Here is a 25,964-nt window from a genome sequence, read left to right as displayed (position 1 = left end):
ACCCTCCCTCTCTCCTTCCTTCCTTCCTTCCTTCCTTCCTTCCTTCCTTCCTTCCTTCCTTCCTTCCTTCCTTCTGTATTACTTTAAAGCCTAATATCTGTAGGTAATATTGTAGAAAATGAAGCCATGGCAGAAAACAAAACAGGACAATTCTGTTGCCATTAATATTGAACTCAGAATCGTACTGAAGGAGTCCAAGTATACCTCTTGCATGCATGAGCACACATGTATATGTGCACACCTTTCTCTAGTCCCCCTTTTCTGAGGACTTAACCCTGCCAAGCCAAGCTAGCAGAGGCAGGCAGTGGGATTCTTCCACACATAAGGCCCATATGTCCATGCACTGTCAGGATCAGCTTCTCTCCTTCTCAGCTGCAACTGTGTAATGTATGGAAATGACCGTTATTCCTGAGAAGAAGGAGGTCTCCTTCTTCTAAATGAAGCTGAGAAGATAATGGCCATATATGCCTACTTGTCTACAGGCTCTCTTCAAGGGAGCAAACAAAGAATTGAGGAAGGCGGCTCGTCCATACTATCACCATGGCTGTTATTATTTTCTCAATGTGCAAAGGGCATCATTATGCAGGGCAACAACAAACACACAGAACACAGGGCAGGACAAAGGGCAGAGTCTGAATGATGTCTCAAGGGTGGAGTGGAGGAGGAGCACAGAATCTGAATAACGGTATCCTTAAGAAAAGGAAGCAGAGTTGTGGGACGAGAGCCTGTCTCCCACTGGGAAGACACCAAGGGCTCACATTGCACTGGATAGAGACCAAGAGGGGATGTTGGAGGGACCAGGCAGGTTAACTATGGCTTTCACAGTGCTTGACATAAATGCCCCAAATTGTCAACTATTCAAGCTGGTTTGGGCTGCCATCACAGAGTATTGTGGATTTAGTGGCTTACACAATGGCCAAGGTTCTCCTCAGAGCTCTGGGGACTGGAAGACTGAAACAAAGATGTCAGGGTTTGTTTCTGAGCCTCCTCTTTGTGGCTTATGGGTGCCAGGCAATCTCTGTCTTCGTTGTGGAATTTCCCTTTTGTATGTCTGCATCCCAGTCTCTACTCGTGAAAACACCAGAAACATTAGATTGTGTACTACCTTAAAGATCCTTACTTTAGTTTAATTGTTGTGTCAAGACCCTGTCTCCAAATAGTGGCAGAAGGAAGGCTTAACATAGGAATTTGAAGTTGGGGCTCACAAATCACTCCAAAATACCTAAACATGCTCTGGTCATGAGACAAACTGAGTATACAGTTGAGTCAGATAAGCAACCCTGCTCCTTGCCACCTTCCTAGGCAACGGCACTTTGGGATTTCCCCCATCATTCCCTAGCCTCCATACAGGTCTCCTCCAGAGGTCAGGTCCCCTTTCCCTGGACCATTCTTGTTTAACTTTCCACACTGATGGTTTAGCTGTGCTTGCCAGCCTGAGATCCTTCCTAGTTTTCTTCTTCATGGTGATTCCTTGAAATCCTAACAGGCAGCCCCACCCTACTTTGTTCCCTGCTTACTCCCCTTTCTTCATCTCTGGATCCTCACAGCTGTAGTCTCGCAAAGCAGAAGAGCAGCTGCCAGAAGCTCATGGAATCTCCTTTACCAGCTTAGGAGACAGCCCTAGAAAATGTCAGAAAATTCAAACCTCACTACCAAGCATAGAGACTCACTCTCAGGTGCTCAGGAAACCCCAGTGCAGGAAGGTCTGTCACCCTGGAAAGTTGGAGGGAGAACAACTACCCCAGACGTTTTAAGGAGATGTGTTGTACATCCTGAAACTCAGGAGGAAGAACTCCCCACACCCAGAGTCTGCTGCCCATGCTGTAAGAACCCTGATGACCCCTTGTTCAGATGGCCACCAGCGCCTTTTCTGTTAGAGCAGCACAACTCTGGGAAGTCCAGCATGACTCCATTTGTGGATTTTTCAAACCAGATATCTTTGAAAGTTGAACATTAGTGGTGAAGAGGTTTGTCACAGACCCACTGCTCCCCCTGCTTCTCACCATGCCCCAGGTTAGCTAAGGCAGGCTGAATGCTTAGTCACTGTGCCTGGCTCTAATCCTGGGAAGCAGTGGAGTGTAGGTGATAGGGCCTGTTCCTTGCTGAGGTGTCTTTGCCCCACTGGATCTGGGGCTTTAGGACCTTTGGGCACAGCCCATGAATAAAGAGGCTCTGGGGGAGAGAGACAGGTGTTCTCCACCCAGACTCACTTGGCAGACCACTGAAGTGGGTAGTGTGAGCTCAGTATTGGGCGGAACAGTGTGGGCTTCAGTCTGCCCCACTAGAAGAGGGCTTCTCTCTACCTAAGCAGTAGAGTGGAACAGGAGCTTCAGTATCCCCCATGTGAAGCTGTCTCCTCACAATGACTCAGCTCCTCACCTCTGCTGTACCTTTCTCCACTGAGACTCAGGACATGGCTTCCACAGTAACTCCATCAGCTTCCATGTACTACTAAGACCTCCATCACTCTAGTAGAGGGCTCCTCCTCACTGGCACAGGAACTCCTGGGTGCTGAATGCCACAGATTAGTTTACATTTTTTGTTTCATTCCTTCCATAATACAGAGCCTCTGTGCATAATCAGATATGCTGAAGATATAAGGAAAATGCAGTCATGGTACATGGGGAGATATTACAAATGGCACATCACACACCTTTACTTTTGAGTCCACTGATGACTGTAACCCTCATAGGGAACTGCTTACTAGCCCTCTATGTCCTACTCCAGTCTGCAACAATATTGATATTGCTGGGCCTATGCTTCCTCTAGGGCAGCTTTTACTTCTTTCTCATGCACCCACACTGTTCTCCAAGCCACATCTTTCCTTCTCTTGGGTCACCTGGGAAATAAAACTTTTTTTGCACTCAATTTCTATATCCAGAAAGATGGGGTAGAAATGGTTTTTTCTATCCTTCCTAAGAGTGTCTTAAGCTGTGGACATCACCTGTGAACAAACATAAGAGGACACAGAAAAGAGGAGGGATCGAGGAAGAAGACTAGCCACCTACCTTACGACCAGAGGAGCATGTGGGAGCAAACCCCTTGGTTTTAATCTCAATCTCACATGAAAATCTTGCAAATTACAAATGTCATTGGACACAGATAAAATCTGAACAATCAATCAGAAAAATCTCCAAAAGCCAAGATCTCAAGAATAGGAGCCAGCCTGGCAAGACAGTGACTTGTAGAAATTAAGCTCTTGGCAACAATATCCATCACAGAAAAACTACACTCAGCTACCCCAGCCCTGAGCCATCAAAGGCCAAGTGTGGGGTCAGGAGTCCTTCCTGGTTCCACCCTTGCTACTCTGTGAGAAGTTCCCTGAAACTCTTTATAGTTGGGTTTGAGTACACAGGAGGAGTCAGAATGTTCACCCAGCCAGCAGTCAGAACTCCCCTCTCTCCAGTATCAGTGGAGCCCTCAGGGGACTGATGTCACTCTCACATTCCACCAGGGTGGTATCAGAAGAGGTCTAGAGGAATATCAAGACCTTTCCACACCCTGAAATATCCAGGACATCTCCTTATGGTGCCAGCCAGGACCATGTGGGGAACACTCTTGAGTGTCCTACCAGGGGGCCATTAACAGAGGGCAGAGGAAGACTGAATTCCCATGCTCAACTCTGCCAGATCACTGAATACTGGAACAAGAAATTTCAATCTCACCAGACAGTAGAGAGGCTGTGCCCTTCCCCACTACAAGGATGGAGGAGTCCTACTCACAAAGAGTTAAGTGGTTCATTTTCTGCAAGACCACATAGACTAGGAATAAAAAAAAAAGTTCATTGTACCAAGAACCAGGAATATCTTAATTTGCATTTAAAAATTAAACATACAGTGACCATATGCTGGCACTATTTCAATAATTTCTTATGATGATATGGTTATAAATGAATTAATACATTTCTTGCAAATATAGAGGTTTTAGTGGTAACAACCTTCCAAATCAGTCTGATTAAAGGTTAATTTCCTTGCCTCCAGCATTTTGATTTCTGTTTCCTCTCAGAGCACCATGAGCTACAGTGAAAATGAGCGTATTTAGCAATTTTTCTCTCACTAGCTCCATGGGCAACCATCTGAATCCATGCTCCATGTTAGCTGTTGCCTTGGACTATATGGCTCTGATGTTCTTACAACTCTTATAGACCTTAACCTCAGGAATCCTGCTATGTGTTCCTGAGTGTTTTAAGTAGGACTGTCACTCTCAGATCAAAGAGACACTGAAGACAAATGTTTGATGCTCTTGAAGATGGAGTTCTTCAACCTTGGTCAGTCATTTTAGGTCTAGAATATTTGTTTTGCTCCATTACTCTCTGCAGGAGATGGATGTGGCTCTGACATGTTATTTTTCATTACGGTTCCTTTGACTTTTGAGAAGACTTGGCCTGTGCTCTAGTAATTTAAGTAGCCTCCTAATTCTGTTGTGGATACCTTGGTTGTCAGCTTGATGAGATTAAAAATCATCATGGAAGCGGAGCTTTGGAGGTATCTGTAAAGGGGATTGGGTTAACTGGGTTGAGAAAACCTCCCTTCCTAAATGTGGTCAGCACCATTCCATGGGCTGAAGATCCAGGCTGAATAAAAAGGAGAAAGCAAACTGAGCACAAGCATCCATTTATTTTCTGACAGGGGATCCAATCTGATGGCTGAGTCATGGTCCACCACAGTGGTCTGCCAACAGTGCAGATGTGCATGCAACGTGACCAGCTGAGTCATGGTCCACCACAGTTGTCTGCTAACAGTGTAGATGTGGGTGCTGCCTCCTTTGCTTCTATGGGTCTCTCTGTGGGTCTCACATTAGTGTTCCTCACTTTAAACTCACCATAGTGTAAGTTTCCATTCCTATTCCGGAAGGATGGAAGAAGTGTCTGTGTCAGTCTCTATCTGACATGACGATGTGATTTATAAAAATTGTGGTATGTAATCAAGTCAGTCAGAGCTTAAAAGGAAATTCATAGCTTTAAGTGCCTAAAATAGAAGGAATTAAGAGCTAAAGTTGGTTACCACAGCTTCTACCTCAAAGGGTTAAAAAAACAAGAGGAGATAAATGAACACCATGAAAAAGAAAAATAAATAAATAGAGAAAAAATAAATGGAAAACAATAGAAAAAATAAAATAAATAACCAGCTTCTTTAAAAAGCTGTACTGGCTAGTTTTGTGTCAACTTGGCACAGCTGGAGTTATCACAGAAAGGAGCTTCAGTTGGGGAAATGCCTCCATGAGATCCAGCTGTAAGGCATTTTCTCAACTAGTGATCAAGGCGGGAGGTCCCCTTGTGGGTGGTGCCATCTCTGGACTGGTAGTCTTGGTTCTATAAGAGAGCAGCCTGAGGAAGCCAGGGGAAGCAAGCCAGTAAGTAACATCCTTCCATGGCTTCTGCATCAGCTCCTGTTTTCTGACCTGCTTCAGTTCCATTCCTGACTTCCTTGGTGATGAACAGCAGTATGGAAGTGTAAGCTGAATAAACCCTTTCCTCCCCAATTTGCTTCTTGGTCATGATGTTTTGTCCAGGAACAGAAACCCTGACTAAGACAAAAGCTAAACAAACAAACAAACAAAAAACAAAAACAAAAACAAAACAACCTTGAGAAGCCTCTAGGTCCAGTGGTTCTCAGTCTGTGGGTCTCATCTCAACTCCTTCTGGGGTGGAATAATCCTTTTACATGGGTCATCTAAGACTATCGAAAGAGGAAGACACAGCTTGATACAAAATCAAACAGAAAAAAAGGACATCACTACATAAGACGTATAGGTTTAAACTAAAGTAGTTATAAAGTACACTCATAAAAACTATTAAGGTAGCTATGCAGACAACCAGATAGAATGTATAAATTTATAGAATGATACAAACTTCAAATTCAAACTCAAAGAAGAGATTATAGGGCTGGAGAGATGCCTCAGCACCGGAATTCTGGCAGCTCATAACTTCCAGTAATTCCAGTTTTAGATGCCCTCTCCTGGCCTCAGCTGGCACTAGCACTTATGCATACATAACTCACACACAAATATGTTTGGAAAGAAGAAATTGGAACTTTGAATAGATGCATACCAATAAAACTGAACTAACAGTTTAAAACTCTTCATAAAATGAAAAAAGAAATCCTAACAGCTTCACTATGACTTCTACTAAACATTTAAGAAAGAAATAAGATGGGCCTTAACGTCTTCCAGAAAATAGAAAAGGGAATATTTCTGTTTTTATCTTCTTTTTTATTAGATATTTTCTTTATTTACATTTCAAATGCTATCCCCTTTTCTAGATTCCCCTCCGAAGACCCCCTGTCCTCTCCCCGTGCTCCCCAATCCACCCACTCCAACTTCCTGGCCCTGGCATTCCCCTATACTGGGGCATATAACATTCACAGGACCAAGGGCCTCTCCTCACATTGATGACTGACTAGCCCATTCTCTGCTACATATACAGCTAGAGCCATAAGTCCCACCATGTGTTTTCTTTGGTTGGTGGTTTAGTCCCAGGGAGATCTGGAGGTACTGGTTAGTTCATATTGTTGTTCCTCCTATGGGGCTGCAAACACCTTTAGCTCCTTGGGTACTTTCTCTAGCTCCTTCATTGGAGATGCCGTGCTCTGTACAATGGATGGCTGTGAGCATCCACTTCTCTGTCCTTCACTGGAGACCTGTGCTCTGTCCAATGGATGGCTGTGAGCCATCTCTATTTGTCAGGCACTGGCAGAGGAGAAGGGGATATTTCATCTGATGTTAATTCCTGTTACTAAGGCTAAACACATAAAGAAAACAACATTTCTCATTATTATAGAATCATTATTCTTAGTAGTATAATAAAAAAAGTACTCTATAAACTAGATTATATATAATAACCAAGTTGAATTGATTCTGAGAGTGCAAAGTTGGTTTAACCTCTAAAAGTATTACAACATAAAATACATCATGATGAAAGACAAATAGATATGACCATTTACATGAGAATAAAGACAAACATGTACAGTTTTTTTTAAATTCAACTACAAAATAGTCCAACTACATAAATCCAACTTTCATAATAAAAAACTCTCACCAAAGTAAGAATTGAAAGAAATGTCTCAAATCTAAGTTTTAAAAAGGCACATACCAAAACTTGCAGATAATATCTCACTCAGTGGTGCAAGACTAACGTTTTGCCAGCAAGAAAGAAACCAAGGATGTCCACTCTTCCCATCTTTATCCATAACTGGATATTTTCGCCTATACTAAGTCACTAATTGCATATACATTACTAAGAGAAAATGTACTGCGTAAATTTTAGGGTAAACATAACTAACCTGTGGTTTATGGGCAATTTCAGCAATGTTACAGGGTTCATCTCAATTTTATTTCTTACTCCTAGTAGTGAAATCTCTAAAATTGGAAATAAGAGAATAATTTCAATAACTACATAATCAGGAATGAACAATAGCATTGGTTATTCTCCCCATTGCTATGATAAAATAACCTAATAAAAATAAACCTGATAAAAGGATAGAGGGTGTTTATTTTCATTTACAGTTTGAGAGGAAGTCCATTGGGATAGGGAAGGCTTGGTAGGAGAAATATTTGGCAGTTGTTAAAACTGTGTCATAATCAGGAAGTGGACAAATCAATGCACACTGTTGATCAATTCCCTTTCCCTCCTTTAACTAGTCTAGGGCCCAACCTGCTGAAAGTGACCTAATCAAAGGAATCCCTCAAACATATACTCAGAGGATTCTTTCCAGTCATTCTTGGTCTTGTCATGGTGACAGTATAAATTATTACAAGCCACCTCACTGTCAAGTTGACACTCAAACATTCCACATTTAAGTCATACCTTCTATCTTTTGTTCACTTTGGTTCATGGCCATCTCATAATGGAAAATGCATTGCGTCAAATTTCAAAAGTCCCAACAATCTGTAATGGTTCCAACACAATTTAAATGTCTAAAGTTTCTTCTGAGACCAAAAGCACTGTTTTAACTGTGAACCCCAGTACAATGAAAAACCAAATTACATACTTCTAATATATAATTGTAAAAAGGAAACATTACTATTCCAAAAGGGGATGTTGAAGACAAACAAGGAATGGTCAGACCAATAGCAATATTCAAATTTACCAGGCAAAAAACTAATATGAAGATCCATAACCAGCACCTGAGGCTCATGATGTAGTTATGTAGGTTCCAAAGGGGCCTCTAGCTTTACTGCTTCTAGCACACATAACATCTCTCTTGGGCAAGTTTACTCCATACCTGAATCTTTCTTCAGTACAAGATCCCACAGATCCTGGAATCTTCACAATCCTGGGGTCTCCATTATCTTTCCTTCACAGCCTCATGCAGTGGTCCATCAGAGAGACTCCTTGAACCACAGGTCTATCAGCATCTATGTGCTGACTCTAGGAAACACCTCCCTGGGATTTTGCTCAGAGGGATCAAGGGACCCATTCAGTTATTTTCTCAGTTTGGGTTCTTTCCTTTTAAATAAGTTTCTGTGCTTATAAGCTGGAGCCTTTTCTGAGAAGGTCTTGCACATTTCCTACTGTGGAAATGTGGAGAGCAAGATTTTTTTTTCTTTAACTATATGGCTTCTTATCTTCACACACTCTGGCAGCAACTTTTAACTTGCTCAAGCTCTTATCTTCTGCAAAGGGTACTGTTTCTTTTAAATATCTCTGCCCCAACTCTTGGCTCTTTCCCATTGTAAACTGGAATAGATGCAGCAGTCCTTAGTAATGCCATATAAATATTCGGCTTTCTTGAAAAAATTCCACTACAGAAATTAATATTTTTTTTAAAAATGTTCTCATTAAAGTTCTCAGATGACGAAAGGATGGACCATCTAGAGACTGCCATACCCGGGAATCTATCCCACAATCAGCCTCCAAACGCTGACACCATTGCATACACTAGCAAGGTTTTGCTGAAAGAACCCTGATATAACTGTCTCTTGTGAGGCTATGTCGGGGCCTAGCAAACAAAGAAGTGGATGCTCACAGTCAACTATTGGATGGATCACAGGGCCCCCAATGGAGGAGCTAGTACCCAAGGAGCTAAAGGGGTCTGCAACCCTATAGGTGGAACCACAATATGAACTAACCAGTAACCCCACCACCCCCACCAGAGCTCGTGTCTCTAACTGCATATGTATCAGAAGATGGCCTAGTTGGCCATCAGTGGAAAGAGAGGCCCATTGATCTTGCAAACTTTATCTGCCTCAGTACAGGGGAACGCCAGGGCCAAGAAGTGGGAATGGGTGGGTAGGGGAGTTGGGGGGGAGGGTATGGGGGACTTTTGGGATAGCATTGGAAATGTAAATGAAGAAAATACCTAATTAAAAAAATAAAATAAATAAAAAATAAAAAATAAAGTTCTCAGACATGTACAGGATGTGGTCATACTTTTTGAGTGCCCTCATTTTTATTTTATTGAATTCTAGAAAGTCTTTAATTTCTTTCTTTCTTCCCTGACCTAGTCATCATTGAATAAAGAATTGTTGTTTCCATGAGTATAGAGTAGGCTTTCTGTTGTTTGTTATTGGTGAAGTCCAGCTTTAAACCATGGTGTACAGGGTTATTTCAATTTTCTTGTATCTGTTGAGGTTTGCTTTGTGACCAATTATATGGTCAGTTTTAGAGAAGGTTCTGTGATGTGCTGAGAAGAAGGTATATTCTTTTGTGTTTGGGCGAAATGTTCCATAAATAACTGTTAAGTCCATTTGAATCATAACGTCTGTTAATTTTGTTATTTCTCTGTTTAGTTTTTGTCTCCATGATCTGTTCATTAGTGAAATTGGGGTGTTGAGATCTCCCACTATTAATGTGTGGGGTTCCGTGTGTGATTTAAGTAATGCTTCTTTTACAAATGTGGGTGCCCTTGCATTTGGGACACAGATGTTTAGAATAGAGATGTTTTCTTGGTGGATTTTTCCTTTGATGAGCATGAAGTGTCCTTCCCTGTTTCTTTTGGTTACTTTCAGTTGAAAGACTATTTTATTAGATATTAGAATGGCTACTACAGTTTGTTTCTTAGGTCAATTTGCTTGGAAAACCCTTTTCCAGCCCTTTTTACTGAAATAATGACTATTTTTTGTTGGTAAGATGTATTTGTTGTATAGAGCAGAATTATGGATTCTGTTTATTCATCCATTCTGTTAGCCTGTGTCTTTTTACTGGGGAATTGGGTCTGTTGATGTTGAGAGATATTAATGACCAATGATTGATACTCCCCATTATTGAGAGAGAGAGAGAGAGAGACAGAGAGAGAGACAGAGAGAGACAGAGAGACAGAGACAGAGAGTTTCACTTCTATTGATTTTAATGGTGTGAAAGTATTTAAACTTGAGTATATTTAACTTCATTGGGTTGTAGTTTCCCTTCTAGTATCCTCTGTAGGTCTGGGCTAGTGAAAACATGGTTTGGATTTGGTTTTGTCATGGGATATCTTGGTTTCTCCATCGATGATTGAAAGTTTTGCTGGATATAGTAGTCTGGGCTGATATCTGCGGTCTCTTAGGGATTGCAAGATCTCTGACAAGGACCTTCTAGCTTTTAGAGTCTCATGAGAAATAGGGTTTAATCCTAATAGGTCTGCCTTTGTATGTTACTTGGCCTTTCCTCCTTGCTGCTTCTAATTTGGATTTTCTTTTCTAATTCAATCTGTTTGGTGTTCTGTAAGGTTCTTATACTTCTATTGGCATCTCTATTTAGGTTGGGGAAATTTTCTTCTATGATTTTGTTGAAGATGATTTCTGGGCCTTTGAACTGGGAGTCCTTCTTCTTCTGGGAGTTTTCTTCTTCTTCTTCTTCTTCTTCTTCTTCTTCTTCTTCTTCTTCTTCTTCTTCTTCTTCTTCTTCTTCTTCTTCTTCTTCTTCTTCTTCTTCTTCTTCTTCTTCTTCTTCTTCTTCTTCTTCCTCTTCCTTCTTCTTCCTCCTCCTCCTCCTACTCTTCTCCTCCTCCTCCTCTTCCTCTTCCTCCTCCTCCTCCTATTATTCTTAGGTTAGGTCTTTCCAGACTGTCACAGATTTTCTGAATGTTTTATGTCACGTACTTTTTAGTTTTTGAATTTTCCTTGACTGATATATTAATTTCATCTATCGTGTTTTCTATCTCCTGTATTCTGTTGGTGATGCTTATGTCAGTAGTTGCTGTTCTTTTTCCTGGGTTTTCCATCTCCAGCATTACCTTAGTTTGTAAGGTATTTTATTGCTCTTATTTTCCCTTTCATGTCTTGAACCACTTTATTCATACCCTTCACCTGTTTGTATTTTCCTGTTTTTTTTTTTATATTTATTTGCTTCCTTTTTTAAATGCTTATGCCTGTTTGAATGTATTTCGATATATATTTTTTTAATTAGGAAATTTCCTCAATTACATTTCCAGTGCTATCCAAAAAGTCCCCAATACACTCCCCCCCACCAGTCCCCCACCCACCCACCCCCACCCCTTGGCCCTGAACCTTAAGTGTAGGGTTGTATTGTAGATGTACCAACTATGGCTGGACACTACATTCTGTTATTCTCTGCACTCTGACCTGTTGCTTTCTGTAGTAACTCTTTGCTTGAAAACAGTTTATTTGATGAGAGGGAAGAGCTATATTTATCTTTCAGTATAAGGATAAGAATTAAGAATGCATTTAGGCTTAGGAAAGTGACTGTGGTTCATTCTCCTCTAACATGGTTCAACCATGGTTCACTTGGTTGGCTAAAGTAGCAGGCTTGATTTCTTTTCTGATGAGTGGCTTCAAATCCAATTATGCAGTTGTCAGTTAATGTGAAGATGTAAATGCCACTATTGTATATTTAGGGATATCTTACTGTGCTGGTCATTGTTGTGACTCATGGGCATTACAACTGGTTAGGACTACTGAGTATTTTCTTCTCTTGTTACCTTGCACTGCAACTTCAACTACTAAGAGAAGTAATCTTCAAGGAGGCTTTAAATATTATGTTGTACTTTTATCATCTTGATTCTAATGTTTTAGAGAGGTTTTCCTTTGGACATGCCAGAGTCTTTAAATGTTTCTCATATTTGGATGCCCATTTGTTAACTCTACATATGTAAATTTTCAACTGTAATTTCATCACATACATGCTTTTAAAATCTCAATTCCTTTATCTTATACAGATTCTGGAGTTTGGTCCATTATTTCCTAGAGTTCTTAGATCTTGTGGCAAAGCTTGTTTTTCTTATTGATGCGTGAGGGTACTCTCTCCTTTAATCTTCATTCCTGATATTCTTTCTCAGGTTAAGTATATTGATGTTTGATACTGTATGTATATGTCAAAATTCTCATCCGGTTTGCTCCTTCATTCAATGTTGGTGACTTTTAGATCAAATAATCTTATTTGTATAATTTTTGAAGCCATTAATCATTTAATAGCAAGCTTTTTAAACATCTACCTCACATTTTACCTAATTCAGTATTTGAGTTCAGTAGTTGAAGAATCATGACCTTTTGGAGTTGGGTTGCTCTATTTGTTCATATTTGCATGTTATGTTTTGTGCATTTGCTGCTATGGATACTTGTTCAGTTTTATTTGAAGGGCTTCTTTTGGGCAGCTCCTCTTGAGGGCTCAAGCTATAGCAATGCTCAGAAATGCATAATACTATTGAAATAACAGTATCAAACCATATACTCAGTATTGAATGAAGCCTATTCATATATCACAAAAAATCATCAAATATCAAAACTTAGGGTGTGCTATGAAGGTGAAAAAAATAGATAAGTGTGGAAATAGTAAAGGAACAGCATTAAAAATAAGCACATAAGAGGAAAGGGAAGAATGTCAAGTAAAAGAAGGAAAAAAAATGAGACTGTTATGGAGGAAAACTAAAAATGAGCAAAGGAGGAGAAAAATGAACAAAATATGAATACAATTAAAAAAGAAAAATGAATAAAATAAAAATCTCCAATATTAACAAAGCCTCAAAGAAGATAAATGTAAGAAGAGGCATATAGAAAATACAGAAAACCTTCTTTTAAAAAGAGAAAGTCAAAATAACAAATGTATAATATAAAAGGTGATAGTGGCAGAGCAAAGATGAAAAAAAGGGGTGGAGGGAGGGATGGGCCAACAATGAAAAAGTCCATCAACAAAATTAGGAAATTTATTAAAGGAGATAAAAATAGAAACAAGATTTTCTTTTTAATACAGTAAAGGCTGATAAAAGTAAGTAAGGGGTGGGGCAAAAGAAAAAATGATGAATTATTACAGTTGTTTCTAAGGTCTCTAGTACTTAAGACTGTGTTTGATGCACAGGTCAAGGAAAGGCCAGTTGAAGTTGTTCAGTCAGCACTTGACAACCATCTGAAGTCTACCAGAGCAATGCCCACTTAAGTAGCTTCCTTTATTTGTGCATGAGGGAAGCTACCACAGTAGAGATTCCTATAGGTCCAGGTCTCTATTTGTATTTTACAAATCTCTACATTCTGTTCAACCCATTGCAAAGTGTATGTGGATGACAAGCATTGTGCAAGATCTTTACAGGAGGCAGAGGCTTGAGTTGGAAATCCTTCAGTTGGTCATCCAGACATGACCCTCTGGATCTTCAAAATTCTCAAGTCTTCAACAGTGAAGGGAAATAGCTGGTTCCAAAGGTTGATTTCCAATAATCTCAGACTCAGGATTTATTAACCTCTGGGGCTATTTGCTCCCCACCATCAAAAGTGGGGCTATCTTTCCCTGTATAGTTCATTGTCTGGTCAGACCTTCCTGCCAAACTATGCTTTTCAGCTTTCTAGCACTCTCCACAGGCCTCCTAAGGTTGTTCTTTACCTATGGGATGTTATAAGTCAAATTCAAGCTGACCAGCTATTATCCCAATTTACAGATACCGAAGATAGCTTAGTTTTAAACAAGTTCTCAAGATGGCACTCAGGATGATAGAATGTGATTCCTTTTGGCTGCTGATCTGACTATAAGAGAATTTGCCATCTTCTCAAAATCTGCAGCTGGATATAAAGGTTTGTAAGAGCTGTAAACTGTCCGTAGGATAGGTCATCTCTTCATTGGTGCCACCTGGCTTACCTTTTTTTTTTTTTAAGGTTTTTTTGTGAGCTTTTTTAATCACCTCCAATTCCAGTGACTGATAATTTAGCAGACCAAAGGCAAGTATAAAATCAACAATAACAAAAATCCAATTTAATTAAAAATGATTATTAATTTTTTTTAACATGGTAAACTTAAAATTGTAAGATTTGAGATCTTTAAATCTTAGGGCAATATTCATTTTGGCCTTAAATTTTTTTCTTTTAATTAAGACACAGGATATATAAAAGTACCTAAGAAAATGAAACTTCTGCTTCCCCTCTCTATATCAGGAAGCTGTGCTGCTGCTAAATACTTTTCAGCATGCTCCACCTTTTCCTACAGGCTTTTAACTCAACTATCATTACATGGATTTCCATGGTTCTCTATTGGATAGCATCCATTTCTCTTTATTCTGACTTATTTATAAGGAGACATGTAGGAAGCTTCTAATTTGTCATGTTACCTCAAAATTCTGCCTATGTCCTTTAAAAAAAAAGTTGGTAAACAACAAAACAACCATGATGCATCAGATTCAACCACATGCATTTAAAAATGTTCTATGTGATTAGGTATAATGTTAATATTTACAACTTGGAAATTACATACTGTATGTGGGATTTAAAAAGGCAGAATCAAAGTCCCATTGCTCACAGCAATCATTCTGCTTATTTGCTTTCTCCTCCCCTCTTCCATTCTCTCACTTCCCTCCTGCTACTGAGTTGTTAGATTTTGTTTCTAATAAACTAAGTACACTCAGAAGTCTTTCCTTGGGCTCTAGTTTAGAGAGAACTGAGACTAGGAATTTCAATGTCTTAAATTTTTCTGGATGTTCTAGTCAAATTTAAGAGAACACTGTTTCAATGAATATATATCTATTCTCCCTGCTCCACCACATTCAAGTATAATTATCTTCCTTTAAAGAAAGGTCTCTTTGGTTGGGCTCTCACTAGAAAATGTTACTGTCTCCATTAGCCTGTGGAACATGATCTTATCCTCTATCCAACTCTAACCATATTAATTTCATGGCCTGCACATAGATGACACTCAGTGATAGGTGATATCAAGTTCATGTCATATGCTTCTTGATAATTTAACTCTCAAAGCAAAGTTCCAAGTTGGTATGTCATCATTTATAGACAAGTAAACCAAAGCTCAGGGTATCATACTGCTAGTAAATTAATTACCAGGAAATCTGAGATTACCAAATCTGTGCCTGTTTCCGTATAGCAAGTTATTACTTGGTAACAGAATTCCTCTCCAGTTTGATTCAATACAGGAGCCTTTGGTAATGAATTTTTTTAGGAAGAGATAGTCAAGACAAGAGATAGTCAAGTTATATATCTGGATTTATAGATCTATAAACAAGTGAGGATCTTTCACACAGAGAAGTGATATGAAGGTAAGAGATGGAAATAAGCACAGTCCTAACAGTCAGGCTACATTGCCATGAATGTGAGAACAAACTAGGCCAGCTTGGACACATTCCATACCACACAGATACAACAAACTATGAATTATTCCCTTAGGGTTTTACAGTAGAAAATTAAAATGACAAGAAGAGCCAAGGAACACTTGCGGTACAGACAACAAAAACTCACTTCATATCCAGGATGTATGTCTGAGTGTATGCATAAACCTTTCCATGCATTTTTAGAAAGTGATTATTACTCTTACCTGTCCTCTGAAAGAATTAATTCATATACCATAGGAGGCATTATGATGCCTAGCACAGAGCTGATACTTATAAAATGTAATTCTCTTCTGGCAGTGACAATCTGAAGAATCAGAATGAAAACAAAGCTGGAATGAAAGAGGTAAGTAAAACTGACTCATTACCTCCATGACTTACAATGGGCTCCCAACAGGCCTGAAGAAGACATCATCACTGTTTTGAGAAAACACTTATGTGGTGCTGAAATGACTATTAAGTGCTGACTCTGTGTGTTAATCATATACTGATAGGATGCTATTAACCAAGACAGTGACAATGGCAGCAGATTCAGTTTATTGGGGAGGAAGTAGTATGCTTCAGTTTTAACATGAAAAGTATACATATTTGAGTATGACATTGACTTGAAACAACTAGGGAACAGGTGATTTACCTGAAATTCTAAGAATAACAAGTTCCTTTAAGGAGAAAATACATTACTTCTACAGTCAGCTGAACCATAGACAACCACAAAGAAGTACAAATTATATTTGCCAGAAATTATGAGGAGGAATCCCTCCACTGAGGCTCATTCTCTTTTGTCCATCTGACAAACAAAACATTATCATTGAAGAAAATACCCTCTCCAGTTCCTTGCTTAGAATTCAAAACAATGATTTTAGGTAAGACTAAAAGGCAAAACAAATTTTACCTGATACTTCTCACAATGTATTTGCTTCTCCAAAGTTAATTCATTCTCTCAAAGAAATGTGCTGCCCTCTACCTGATAATAGGCCTTAACCAATTATTGGTTGGTTCTATAGTAACTGGGTATGTGCGTATAATCTGATATATTCTTTAAAGATCTAAATTTAAGAATTAGCTTTTTCATTCATTGACAAATAAGCAGAGTGGAACATTTAACATAAAATCAATGAAGTACTCAATTTCCTAGTTGCTATCCAAGTGATTATATTTTAAGACAGAAGCTTAGTGTTCATTATTGGAAATGCTTGGGAAGAAAAATATTTTGGATTTTGTATTTTCTTGGATGTTGGAGTCTTTGTATTTTATCATGACACATTCTTGGCATGAGACTTAAGACTAAACGTGAACTTCACTCCTTTTTGTATACAACTTAAACTCATATCTTGAATTTGTTGTATACTGCATTTTTAGTGAGCCTGTATTTTGACAGTGATCCTGCTTACATGAAATAAGGTATGAACTTTCCACTTGGGGAGTCCGTACTCCACACATGGAACATTTCAGACTTTGTGTGGGAACACTGAGTCTGTACTATAATACTGTGCATTATTTTAATCAAGGTGACCAGAACTGAATTCTTCTGAGCTCTGAACACAGAGTTCTTCTGCACATATGACAAGAACCAAGGTAACAACACTATTTACAGACTAAGGACATTACTGGCTACATTTCTGAAAAGAAGACGCAAATTCAACATCTAGGGTTCAGTCATGATGGGAAATTTTAAAGCCATCATTTTAAAACATAAATGAACAATATAGTATCAATCTTGAAACACAAACATTAGTAAATTTACTCCACACATGGGTTATAGGCACTAATTTTTACTTTAATATGCAAATTTAATAACTACCCCACAATGACTTCTGCTAAAGCATTCATCAGTAGGATCTTTGACAAAGTTTAGGTATCACAAGTAAATACAGAAGACTACATTTTATGTATAGTGATCTTTGGCACATTTGTCAGTTGAAAAATCTCAAAAGGCAATAAAAATTCCCCAATGTGTTACACATTCTTTTAATCCTCACATCAAAACATAAGGCCACAAAAAGGCAAGCTGAAATTTTAGGGTATGTGGAACAGTTTTTAATAGAGTTTTACATACAGTACCTTACATAAAGAACAGTGTGTTTTGCAACTTTAAATAATATCTGAATGTACAGTGGCATGTATTCTTATCAAAGATAAATTCAAGTTCACTGTCTATCAGTTCTAAGTGCCTTTATACAGATTTCCAGAACTGATAAACAGAATGAGGCAAAAAAAATATTCAAGTGTAATGTCATCAAATAGCCTCCACTTAACAGTCTTTTCTTCCCCTTTTTAAAAAAATTTCAAAACCTGTACATACACTTTTAGTTTTTAAAAACAGTCTGTTAAAAGGCAACATTTTATGTTAACCATCAATTTGTATAATCTATAGTAATAAAACTAGATATGTGTGATATAAATATGTTGATTATGTACATATGTATGTCGACTACTTTATCAAGCATACTCACTTATGCATACCTGCACATGTAGCACTGCGGCGTGCACACAACTCACACCAGGACTGGCAGACAGTAGGACCTAGGCTCAAAAATCCAGCAAGAGCTGAGTAAGCAACTTAGTTGCCTTTGGTTTCATAAATCTGTCCATTTGTGAACAAAGCTAAAATTTGTGAGTGTATATTTATATTTTAAAATAAAATTTGTCTTCAGAAATGAAGCTTTTCCAGTATTCCACTACTAGCAGTTAAAAAAAAATCCACAGCAACAGATTATTTTGATATTTTTGTCACTCCTCATCCCAGCTGAGGTTTATAGTTTTTTTCAAAAGGCAAGCAAACACCAAGTGTATCCAGGATCAAATGTAGGCTGAAGTCTGGATACCATGACTCCCCTACACAGAGCACACCCAGCATGTGGCGCACAGGTTTGTATGGGTTAAGGGCATTGCTTATGGCGGGTGGAAGGATTCCTGCAATATTCAAATCCTCTTTCCAGCAGTATCAACATTTGGCACATTGGGCCCTTCTGCAAGCCACTTTACTTTTAAAGAGCACAATGCCTGCAATAAATTCCAATTATTTGGTGGGTTTCTTAAAATACATTCATAATGAAGTTAGAATTCCACAATTATTTTCCCCAAAGTGAGACATCCATTGTCAGTTTTCTGATTAAAATACATTCATCACCCAAGAAATAATTCATGATCCTACAGAAGTTTAAATAATTTAAGTTTCTTTGCAGCTGGATCCAACTGCTAGAAGGCAATTCTTAGAGCAATCTTGTAGAACTCTCCACAACTTCAATTTCCTTACAGTGTGGTTTTGGCCAAATGCTGGTTTATAAACATGGGTATCTCTTCTAAAGCTATATAAATACATCATAATTCTTTCTATGGGTATCTTGAGCTTCATGAAAGCAACTACAAGTATCTTGCCAATTCCATTCCTTTAGTGCAGCTTGGATTATCCTCATTGATTCTTGGCATAGATGACATTATCATTTGTAGCTTGTTCACTCATCTTTAATGTTAGCTTCCTTGATAAAATTATTCTTCATTTTCTTTCCAAGATGCCATATTATTGATGTCACAAATCAGTAAATGACCAAACATTAAGCTTTCTGACTATCCACTTAGGAATAAAAGTGATTCAACTGAAGAAAGACATATTCTTGTCACCAAGTTTTTTCTGTTGTTATACAGAGCAAAGAGTTGCAATTTGTTGTACTTTGCCCACGTCAAGTAAAAGCTGTTTTAAGTGACGTTTAAGTTGGGGCAGTCTTGCAAGGGGATCTGGTGGCTCCAACTCCCCTGTGAAATCAAGCCAGCTTTCCAGAACTAGAAGAAAGGGGGAGGAAAGTTTAAATGGCACTGAGAACAGCCAGAAGATAATCAATTAGGAGAGAATGAATAGTGACTGAAATAAAGAGTTCACTTCCCTCTTTATAGAAGGTCAATGCACTTAGTCACGCCACCCACAATAGTTTCAATCCTGGGAAACCTTCATCTGCTATCTCAGATACCTTTTCCCCTAAAATACTGGGGATTGAACCCAGAACTGTTCAAACACTGAACTACATGCCCAGCCTAATTCTGAACTACCTTACATGTACACACACACACACACACACACACACACACACACACACACTTCATTCAGAAAATCTTTCCCACAGAGTATATAGTATGCATATACATGGACCCACACATTTCATTCGTATGTCTCCTTCACTTTCTTTTCTGAAACAAAAGATAACAGTTCATTAGGCCTGCTCAAACTTTCTATTAATTTAGATATAAATAGTTTTCATTTCATCGTCTCCTTGTGTTCCTGGGCACATGTTTGTATGCAGGAACATGACTGTGTGTGCATGTGATGGTCAGAAGACAAACTGGGTGCTGTTTCTTGGACACTATCTGTCATTTGTTGGAGATCATGTCTCTCATTGGCCAGGAATGTTGCCAAGTAGCTAGGCTAGCTGGCTACAAAGTACCAGGAATTAGTATACCTCCACGTCCCACCTCATCACTGCTGGGATTCCAAATGCATACCATCACCTCTGGCTTTTATTTGTATAGCTTCTAGGGACCTGGACTTAGGTGCCCATATTTGCAAAGTAAGTGCTTAACCATTGAGCCATCTCCCCAGGTTACATCTTCATTAACAAAGGAAAGGGGAAAGGTTTCTTAGAGTCCTTTCCAGGATTACTACTTTATTGAAATACCCCCTTCCTTCTGTAATATGTGCAAGTATACCCAAATTCTATATAGAATTCAATTAATCAATTACATGCTCAATTTTCATTCTTTCCTTTAAAAATCCATTAAAATATGTAATTGTCAAGATACATTTTAATATCTTCAAAAATCTACACAAGACAAACTGACTCTATTTAATCAAATTAAAAACAAATGCAAGATGCTTCTGAAATAGGTATTCACTTCCTCTCTTAAGGGAGAAAAAAAGGCAGAAATACAGTTTATATCAACCTTAGTACAGTATAAAATTTACAGAGAAAGGACTAAAGGCTGGAGACAGGTTATGATCTTTGAGATCAGGACAAAATAGTCAAAGCAAAAGAAGCATATGAGAATGAGAATCCAGGAATTTCAATTTATTCAAATATAATAAGGGGGTATTTCTTCTGCCTACTTTTTAATTTCTATGTGATCTTTGGAAACTTTAAGGTTTGATTGCTTAACTTGTAGAAATTAATTCTACTCAAATATTAGTCAAAGTGGAAATGAATATATGACTTCATAGAAAATATTTTTCAATGAAACTAGCAAACACTTCACAAATATTCTATATCAAACCAGGCATATAGGCATTACTTAATAATCATCCATGTTAAGAATAAAGCAAAACAGACAAGAAATCACTACTAAGGATAATATCCAGTTACCCTGTATTGAGCCTACAACACCCTGCATATGCTAAATACAGTGTAAAGAAAGAGACAGACCTCAGCAGGCAGGTAGTATATCTGTAGTTTGCATTCTACAACTTAAGTTAAAGAGCTTCTTCATAACAACACTACACACATGACATTAGCTACACATGAGCTCTTGGCTACATTACCGTCCACTTCTTTTTCTATGAGGTCCATCCTGCTGGTGACTTCATTCTGCACATTTTCTATGTGTGTGAGGAGATTTAGCTGCCACTGAAGATGCGAGTCTCCTGGGCCCTCCGTGCCCTTTTTATCATTATAAACAAACACTTTATTCCCTGATGTTGGATTCTTCTCCAAAGGACCAGTGGGAAAAGTAGAATGAAACAGAATAAAACAAAACACAGAGAACTGGATGAAATTCTACTTCAAAATGAGAAAGATACAGAAAAATCTATTATCCTACTTAGGTAGGCAAGAGCCAATCTGACTCTGAGAAAGTCTTTGGAGAAAGTTCTTACACACCATCAAATTCCATCTAGTGTTCTTCTAGAATAAAGGTGTCCCTATATCCCTCCTCCATGCCTTCTAGAGTGTGATCCAGAAAAGAAGGTTTTAGTAAAATGTGCTAAGTAAATGAAAATTCCATCCCATAATTGGAATGACTAAATGATTTTCTCAATTAATTTTAACTGGTGACACAAATGGAGTGAGGGCAAAGCAATTATTGGAAAAAAAAATCAAGTTAACTGTCAAAGACTGGTTTAGAAGTTCAGCTAATGGCAAACTGGCCTTTACTGTTGTGGTTATACTGATAACAGAAGGTAAGAATCCTTCAAAAAATTTCAGAATTCAAAAGTTTAAAAACATACACATACAAAATATGGATTTAGATTTGCCAAAGTTAACTAATTTTATAGAAGGATATTAATTTGTCAAAATAATTTACTATAAGTTTCATAAAATATAAGCTTTCCAATTCAGTTATGAACTTCTGGCAATGATTACTTGACATTTAAAAAAGCCAGAATAGCAAAGAACTAATTTAAAAGTGGACTTGGGGGGATCTGCAACCCTATAGGTGGAACAACAATATGAACTAAGTGGGTGTGGGAGGGTGTGAGGGACTTTTGGGATAAAGGCCAGTTTGCCATTAGCTGAACTTCTAAACCAGTCTTTGACAGTTAACTTGATTTTTTTCCAATAATTGCTTTGCCCTCACTCCATTGGAAATGTAAATGAAATAAATACCTAATAATAATAATAATAATTTTTTAAAAAGTGGACTTTCTAGTGAGAAAGCAATAAAGCTTGAGGGCCGCTTTCAGTCTCAATGCTCAGCCCAACAAACAGGAGACACGTCTATACAGTTACTGCACAATGGAGTTGATACACTGACACATATGCTTTAGTGTGATGCTCTGTCCAAAACACATTAAAGGAAAGCAAATTATGACTCCATAAATACCTGAATGATCACAAATTCATTTTCCTTTTGATATACAATTTGGCTCATTGATTTCTAGAGATATTTAAGTATGTTTAGGGTAGCAGTTGAATGTATTATAAAAACTCAATGTTTACATGGATAATGTTTTGTGGTGGAGAAAGGAAAACAAATCTTTAAGCAGGTATTTATGGATTAGCAAAGCCCAAGGGCTAGGTGTGTTTAATTCCATCAACTTCTTCTCTTGCTTCATGGGAACCATTACCTTCTCTGACACTCCCCGATTTTTGTACAGAAGATGGCTTTTATCTGGCACACGGAGTTCCCCATCTTCTTCAAAACTGCTAGTATCATCATCATCTGAGCTTCCAGGGTCTGTGAGAGACTGGCAGTCCTGACTAAAGCTTTGTGGCTTTTGATAGCTGTGTTCGCTTGTTATATAGGTTTCTTCCATTTTCAGGGATGGTTCTTTGTGGTTCTGTACATACTTCTTTCCCTCTGAGTTAGCTGTGTCCTGAAGTGTTACTTTTCTCTCTGCTTCAGCTACTACCTGATCTTGGTCTTTCCTCTTCCCAGAATAAGCCCAGAGATGAAGGTCAGGATGATGTTTATTCCTTAAAAAAATAATGAAGAAATAGCACTTCATGAAAAGAATGGCAACACGCTAAAAATTGTGGTAAATTTGGTAACCATATGAAGAAGGGGTCAGGATCAAAGACAAAGTTGTCCTTTAAGTTGACTCCACTAGCATTTGTCCAAAATATAAGTCCTCTCAGTTTTAATTATACAATAATCAGAAAATCAACAATGAACTGAATTCTGTTGATTATTAGTGACGCTGTTTGATATATACATTTCTTTATAGAATTTTTGTTGTTACTGTATGATACATAGTTTATGTAAACATACTTTATAACCTCTAATTAAAAAGCCATCCCTATTCATGAGATAAAAATTACAACTGAACACATAAAAAGCAAGTTTATTCCACTGTAGCAATTGTAAATGCCACATGATCTTACAGACTTTTTCTGTACATACAAAATTATTAAAAATAAGAAAATATGGGGCTGGAGAGATGGCTCAGCAGCTAAGAGCATTTCCTGTTCTTACAGAAGACCCAGCTGGTTTGGTTTTCAGCACCACATCAGGTGGTTCACAACTGCCTATAACTACAGTTTCAGGGAACTGACTCTGTGCCCTCTCTGGCACACACTTGGTGTAGATACATACAAGTGGGTGCTCACACATACACATAAAATAAGAACAATTAAATCTTTTTGCTGTTGTTCTTTAAACAGGGGTATATATATTTTTCTTTTTTACAAGTAGGCTTCACCATACTTTTTCTTTTTTCCTAAACAGTACACAGTGGGCATCTTGCCACACCAGAACACACAGATTTTCTTTATTTAGACTTTAATGGTTAAATGATATTAATTGCCAGTCCAGTACATCCCATTAGCTCTCCAATATATGTGTATCACTGTACATGTTAAAATACTACAGCCAGATCAATTTCCAGATAAAGAACTGCAGAATAGAATATACTTTTATTTTAGTTACTGTACAATTGGCCTCCAAAGAAGTTCCATTGTTTATACCACAACTATGGTCTATGCTCACTTAGGGTGCTCCATTTTAAATAAGAATTAGATCATGTGAAGTGGAGTTTGTAGCACAATACATTCTGCAGTAAGCAAAGCAGTGCTCCACTCTGAATGAAGTGCAAGGTTACTCACAAGGTATGACTCCTCCTACCTTCTGGTAGGAGGGTCTCAACCTTGCTAATGTTGTGAACCTTCAATACAGTTCTTCATGTTGTGGTGACCCAAACCATAAAATTAGTTTTATTACTACTTCATAACTGTAACTTTGCTATTGTTATGAATTATATCTGTGCTTTCTGGGGGTCTTATATGAACCCTGTGAATGGGTAGTTAGACCCCCAAAGATTGAGAACCATTGTCCTACAGGCTCAATGATGGCTGCAAATTAATAATTTCTAAATGAGATTCAAATTAGCTTTCTTCTAGCAATATCCATTTATAATTTCTTAGCTTAAAACCTTTTGTCTTTTAAACTTCTAGCAATTTAATATCTAGAAAACAGTCACTTAAAATTCTCAATAGTAGAAGGCATACTAGAAAGAAACCTGGTTCTTTGGCTCCACAGTCTAGGGAAATGAACCCTGCCATGCCGTTTGGAGACAGGTGGCATAACCCTCTGAAAACCTATGCCTATAGCTGGGCCTGGTGACACACACCTGAATCCCAATTCAGGAAGACTTTAAGACCCAAGGTCTACCATATAATAACAATAGTCTCAGTACACATGCAATGTACCAAAAAGAGCAGGCTCAATTCTAGCTATCAGGCAATGATAGAAAGGCATCTTCTAGGGAAACTAAAATAGCTGGATGTTTAAGAAATCATAATTCATTTACAAATTATGCTTTGGTATAGCTGGAATGGTTGGTCAACATACTAAGGAAGAGGGTATGTCAATAAAATTCCTATTATTCAAGGCCTTTGGTCAGGGGCAAAACAGCATGAAAGAGGCTTTTATTCTGCTTCATTAATATGAATGCTGCTATTAGGTGTAAAGAATGAAGCAAAGGAAGAGTGGAGTCACAGAAATGAAAAGGTACAGAAACTTTTCCCATGAAATAAAGCTGTCTGGCTAGGACAAGAGAGTAAGCAGAGTAAGCAACTCAAAGGCACACCAAACTTAGGACTCACAGGAAAGATGAGGCCTCAGAATGCAGATGGGGCAAATCCTGGGAAGAACGAGCAGAACATTTACATTACATAAAAGAAAAGGCTCTCCCTTTATTCTTTAAACAACTATGGTCTGGCATTAGAAGAAAATGAGCAAAAGGCCTCAAAACTATCCAGATATGTTACTTAGAAGGACCTAGACTTTCCTTAAGGAAAAACTGTCTGAAGTTATAAAATGTTATGAGGCACAGCAGCAAAGGTGATCCTGCATCTGCTGCCTCCTCACTCTTTCTGAGTCCATCTTATGGTAGTTAAGAACACACCCACATAGAATGAATTCCTCTCACACTATTATCAGACATTGAAAACAGACTCACCTATCAGCTACAGTTAGCTATGTCCACAAAACATTAGCTCTAATTTTTTTTTTTAAATAGTAGGATGTGAACCAGGTATACAGAGCTTGTCATTATCCAAAGGGTTATTCTTTCCTTACTCCCCTCACCCCCAAGACAGGATTTCTCTGTGTAGTCCTATCTGGCTGTCCTGGAATTCACTGTGTAGATTAGGCTGATGTCAAACTCAGAGATTCACCTGCCTCTGCCTCTGTCTCTCGAGTGCCAGGATTAAAGCTGTGTGCTACCACTGTTCAACGTTTTTCTTACTGTAGATTTCTTTTAAATATTCTGTCTTCTGAAGTGCTACTGTGACCTCCAAAAGACTACCTGATAAACTATCATATAATCTGTGAAGAAAGACAGCTTTATTTTTAAACTTCCCTCCAAATAAAATATTTTAAAAAGCTTACCTGCATTTGTTTTATTTTTAGTTAGTTTTTGCATTTGTGGTTAACTGATGTTATGCTTTTATTTCTTAGATTTGTATTTGAATTTGTAAGAATGAGTCTGTACAAAGTTTAGAGCTAAGATGAAAGGATGGACCATCCAGAGACTGCCCCACCTGGGGGTCCATCCCATAATCAGCCACCAAA

At 38.2% G+C, this 25,964-nt stretch overlaps 1 protein-coding gene across 11 annotated transcripts in view; it reads right to left on the bottom strand.

Annotated features, from left to right (window-relative positions):
• Nucleotides 1–13,071: 13,071 nt before the first annotated feature.
• Phf20l1 (PHD finger protein 20 like 1) overlaps nt 13,072–25,964 on the bottom strand; it is a 70,911-nt gene continuing 58,018 nt past the window's right edge. For 7 of the 11 annotated variants that reach the window (XM_029470076.1, XM_029470079.1, XM_029470080.1 and 4 more), the window contains 3 exons: nt 22,519–22,867; nt 20,995–21,160; nt 13,072–19,250 (listed from right to left, as the gene is read on the bottom strand). In XM_029470076.1, coding sequence (XP_029325936.1) covers nt 19,108–19,250; nt 20,995–21,160; nt 22,519–22,867 — 658 coding nt within the window. In that variant the 3' untranslated portion in view covers nt 13,072–19,107. The remainder of the gene's footprint in view (nt 19,251–20,994; nt 21,161–22,518; nt 22,868–25,964) is intronic. The other 4 variants (XM_029470078.1, XM_021183395.2, XM_029470084.1 and 1 more) reach the window with 2 other exon arrangements.

Source organism: Mus caroli, chromosome 15, assembly GCF_900094665.2.
Source record: "Mus caroli chromosome 15, CAROLI_EIJ_v1.1, whole genome shotgun sequence".
NCBI classification, from domain to species: Eukaryota; Metazoa; Chordata; class Mammalia; order Rodentia; family Muridae; genus Mus; species Mus caroli.
This window is presented reverse-complemented; position numbering and strand designations above follow the sequence as displayed.